The following is a 4,695-nucleotide window of genomic DNA, read 5'->3' on the forward strand; positions in this document are numbered from 1 at the left end:
AGGGTTGGGAAGGGTTAAGCCAAGCCTAGCTCAGGGACTATTTTCAGGGCACACCAGTGACAGTGAAGGACTATTTCTGACAGGCTGTCCTTTGTCCCAACCCCCCATGCTCTTGCCACAGCAGGACAAGTTTGGGGGTCTCTTCTGAGTGCTGAAGTCAGTATTCTGGGTGGGCTGAAGGGGCTTTCCCACTTCACCTTGCCTACACAGCATGTGTGACCCTCAAGCTCCTCAAAATGCTGACCTTCATTGCCCAAAAAAAATGGGAAACAAAACATGTGGGGAAGGTCATGGAACATGAGAGGTTCAACAAAGATGGGACATGGGGGAAGATGGTCTTTAACTTGATGGGGCACTGAGGGAGCTCTTACCCTCTTCCTTAATTCACTCTTATTTTAGATTCCTGCAGGTGACAGGGATTTTGCCAAATCCCCAGTGAGCCCCACTCCTAATAGACTGTACAGCCAGGAGGTTTCACCTTTAATCCCATGACGCCAGCCTGAGCAGGGTCCGATTTCATTGAGGCCTCCCGGGAAAAGCTGGTTTCCCACTTGAGAGAGTCTCTTCTCATTTTACAGGGCAGCAAATCACTGTGCCCTGTGTGTCCATCACAGCCCTGACATAACTAACGGGTCAACAATTAACCCACTGCTGCTTAATCCCGCCGGTGGCTTGTGAGGGGATGCACCTGCCCGAGAGAGGAGCTGCCTCTTCCACCCAGCAGCCTGCTCCTGCCAGACCTCCTGCTCTTTTAAGCACCCAGGCCCTGGGCTGATTAATGCAGATGCTATTCAGCACTCTCCTCGAATGGGGCTGCACTCTTCCATCATCGACTAATAAGGCCGCCTGCCTTGGAGTGGCTCTCCTCCTCCTCCTCCTCCTCCATGCCAACCACCAGACAACAGCAGCCGCTTGGTTTCAAAACAAGGGCCTATTACTTAAATTGGGAAAAGCTTTGAATCCTGTAGGTCAGCCTGTACCAGGGCGGACAGTGGGACCAGTGCCCAAGTGCAGGGGGAGTGTGGGCAGAAGCAGTACGTCTCTGCTGTGTTATTTAGGTCATTTAAAGAGCTGCTAACAAATTACCTTAGGTACTACCCAGGAGGTGAGCTCCTTCAATTTCTCAGCTGGCGCCCAATGTTCTGGGGCAGAGGGCAGGAGGAGCCCAGCCACCCCAGGAAGCAAGCTGACAAATTGCTGTAAAAGTGAAGCAGCCTGGGGAGGAATGGGATGAGAGGTGATTTCTGCCACCTGTGGAGCCTTCACTCTCTCTGATTCTTTGGCAACCAGTCCCATTTCAGAAGTAGGCATGAAACACTGAAACATCTCTCTGTGAAAACCCTCCCTCACCTCTAAAACAGATTTGGACCCCCACTCCCAGCGGGCAGTGCCTATCCCCTTACCTTCCTCCCCATACTGGTCGTACACAGCTCGTTTCTTGGGGTCACTCAGGACGTCATAAGCCTCCGCAATCTCCTTGAACTTCTCCTCAGCACTGGGGTCTTTATTCTTATCGGGGTGATATTTCAGGGCCATTTTCCGATAGGCCTTCTTGATTTCATCTTCGTTAGCACCGCTCTGGATGCCCAAAATCTTGTAATAGTCCTTCCCCATGATGGCGACACTGCTGGGAGCCGAGTACTTATTCCTGAAAGGAGAAAGACAGCTCTTCGTGAGGTGAAAATCACACAGGGGCAGCTGGGGACAGGACTGGCACACACTTATCGCGGAGACGATGCTCCCTGTGTACCACGGGCCAGCAGCACCAGAGCCAGCTCAAGTCCACGCTTCCCAACAGAGGTCAGAGCCCCGGTGCCAGAATGTATCCCAGCTCTGGTTTTATCCCGCTGAGCCCCTTGGCTGGGATGGACAGACTCATCTCTGAGGCTGACAGGGAGAGAGAGCTCAAGTTGGGGCACGGTGCTATTATAGTGGCCACGCCACTGCTAACGTCAGGCCAGGACCACGTCCCTGTCCGTCCCCCCCAGGCTGAGTCAGGAGGGCTGAGCTATGTCCAAATGTAGCTGCCGGCCTGTGTCCACCCCCTTGCCTGGTTCTCTCCCAGCTGGGGATCTGAGACCCAAGTCAGGGTGATGACAGCAGGTTTTGGAGGCTGAAAGCAGTGGCAGGGACCATGTTGTGCCTTCACCTTAAAGGAACTTCAAACATTTTGTTCCTGAAAGCAATTGGCATTCAGCTGGAGATAAGCGCCTCCGGCTGTCAGAGCCATAATTTGTATTTAGCGGAGAGGGAACGGAGCCGTTAGACAGAAACATCTTGTGATGGTGGGAGGGCTTTTTTCTTTTTCTGTTTTAAAAAAAACCCAACACTTTCTAGCCTGACTTGCACTCCCCAACTGGATCTTGCAGTAAGGCAGGAGCTCAGGGCTCACTCACTGCATCGCGCGGGGGCTGAGGCCGTGCCCATGCCTATACTAAGGCATGGAAAACCCGGTGGCTGTAATTCATCCCCCAGTCACCGCTGGAGTCACAGCCACCCACGGAGCAGCCAGGGGGGATTGGCAGGGCTGCTCCTCCAGGCAAAAGCTAACAGGTCCCATGCCTCTCCATAGATGCTTCCCACTGCTCCTTGACTTTTGGTTATCTGACAGCAAACATTTGACACCCTGGACCTCAGGGTCTGACCTGGCCCGTCTCGCACTCAGTGCTGACCCTGCTTCTCCCAGGTGCTGCCTTTGCACACCCTGCTCCCTGCTACAGTCCAGGTTTCATCCTATACTTGCTCCAAACACACTTGAGCCACCTCAACCCACTGTGCCTCTCCAGCAGAGGGATTATGGCATGGGGTGTGAGTTTTGGCCCTTTTCTTCACCATCATACAAGCTACCAGATGTTCTCCCCACCCTTACTCTCTATCCATGAGCTCCCATTGGAGGTCACAGAGGGATCTCCCAACCACCACAGATCAATCAAGGGTGGCTATGCTCCCCAAGGATCCATGCTTGGGTGCTGCTCTAAGCATCTGGCAGCCACACCAAGCATCCAACACTTGCCTTGGGCCATGCCCTGGGCAATGACCCCCTACAAGAGCTTGGAAATTGGTCCCACATTTGGCCACCTCCATCCAAACCACCAACTTCTGCTCTTTTTTGCTCCAGCTGTGGAGGAGAAGCTTTGCTGTAGATGGGGAGGGGGGCTATGGCACCTCTGAAGGACACAGTGAAGGGAGATGGGGGCATCTGCAAACACTGTACAACAGCTCAGGCGGCACAGAAGAGGTGGTAGGAGGTCCCTGGGGGCATAAAGAGCATCTGACAGCATCTCCTGTGGCAGCTCCCGGATGCCAGCACATTTCTCAGCTCCTGCATGCAGAGATGCCAGCAGCACCCAGCCCACGCAGGTGCTGGGGGATGCTCTGCCCCCAGCCCACATCCACCTCCCCGCTTACCCTCCCTAAGTGCCGGGGAAGCTGCAGGAGACCCCGGGGTGAGCAACCAGCAGGAGGACTAAGAGGTATCATGTCCATTCTCCACACCAAAGGTCACTCCAACACCCCACTTCTCCACAGCAACCTCCAGTGGAGGGCATGGGCTCCCTGAGACTAGTACTGAGACGATGACTTGGCCCTGTCTGGCCCTGTTGCTGACCCTCCCACAGTGAGAGCAAACCAAGCAGTGCTAAAGATAACCCCATCACACCCTAGCTCCAGCAACACAGAGCTGACAAACCTTCAACTCTCACTGTCCAGGGACCACAGTGTCTGGCTCTGACCCGCAGCCCACCTTGACAGCACCACTGGGACACCCTCCTCTGGCTAAAACCCCACAGCGTTTCCCATGAAAACACGTCCCAAAAATGCAAAATGCTGTCACCACCCACAAGATCTCTGGTCTTGCCCACCGAGAGGTCTTTGGCCAGGGTGGGGATGCCTGATGAGGATCTCTGACCTGACCAAGGACCCCTTCGTCTGGCTGGGCAGGGGGAAGGGAATTTCTGTACCGAAATGCATCCCGGTGCCGCGTTTACCGTGCCAGAGAGGACCAGGTACTGGAGGGTGACCCGGTGGCTTAAGGCACGCTCCCGAGGCTCAGCTCACATGCACAATGGTGGTAAAACACGACTCTGTCCCCGCAGAGCCTCCCTCCTTCCCTCCCACCTCTCTGGGATCAGCTGCGCCTTGCCACCGATCCTCTCCCCCTTCTGCTCAGTCATCCTCTCCTGACTTCCCATTTAACCCCCTCGGGAGTGGTGGGGGGGTTTCAGGCTGGCAAAGGCATCCCTGTATCACCCTTGCAAATCAGATGCGCCCAGATAAGCCACAGCACCCTGCCTTGGTGAAAGCCACAGGCATTCCCCTGCCCTGCCGAGCCAGCCCAACCTCCATCCTCCTCTTGCAACCACACGAAAAGAAAAAAAAATTAAATAAAGAATAAATCTTTGTTCCGGCCCCGCACATGACATCAGCCCGAGCAACCGCTGGGCTAGCTCGCCAGCTGAATAGCGATCGTTTGACATAATCCCTCTGCTCGGCAGTCATCTAAGGGAACAAACCCACCCTGGCAACGGCACAAGATTTTTTTTGTTCCATCTCGGGGTGCAAGGTCACCGCGGGATGCCAGGGACAGGCACTGATGGTTTAACGAGGACACAAGGTCGAGAGGCGGAACCCACTTACCGAAACTTTACGAACACATTCATAGTCCAAGCTGTCATTTTTAAAGGCTCTAGTTTTATT

General features: G+C 54.5%; 1 protein-coding gene across 1 annotated transcript in view; it reads right to left on the reverse strand.

The window, feature by feature from the left end:
• DNAJB5 (DnaJ heat shock protein family (Hsp40) member B5) overlaps positions 1–4,689 on the reverse strand; it is an 11,782-nt gene extending 7,093 nt beyond the window's left edge. Inside the window, exons 1-2 of the mRNA XM_005428074.2 lie at positions 4,636–4,689; positions 1,404–1,648 (exon numbers count right to left, since the gene is read on the reverse strand). Coding sequence (XP_005428131.1) covers positions 1,404–1,648; positions 4,636–4,673 — 283 coding nt within the window. The 5' untranslated portion in view covers positions 4,674–4,689. The remainder of the gene's footprint in view (positions 1–1,403; positions 1,649–4,635) is intronic.
• Between the last annotated feature and the right edge of the window lie 6 nt (positions 4,690–4,695).

This window comes from Geospiza fortis, unplaced genomic scaffold (assembly GCF_000277835.1).
Source record: "Geospiza fortis unplaced genomic scaffold, GeoFor_1.0 scaffold878, whole genome shotgun sequence".
Classification (NCBI taxonomy): Eukaryota; Metazoa; Chordata; class Aves; order Passeriformes; family Thraupidae; genus Geospiza; species Geospiza fortis.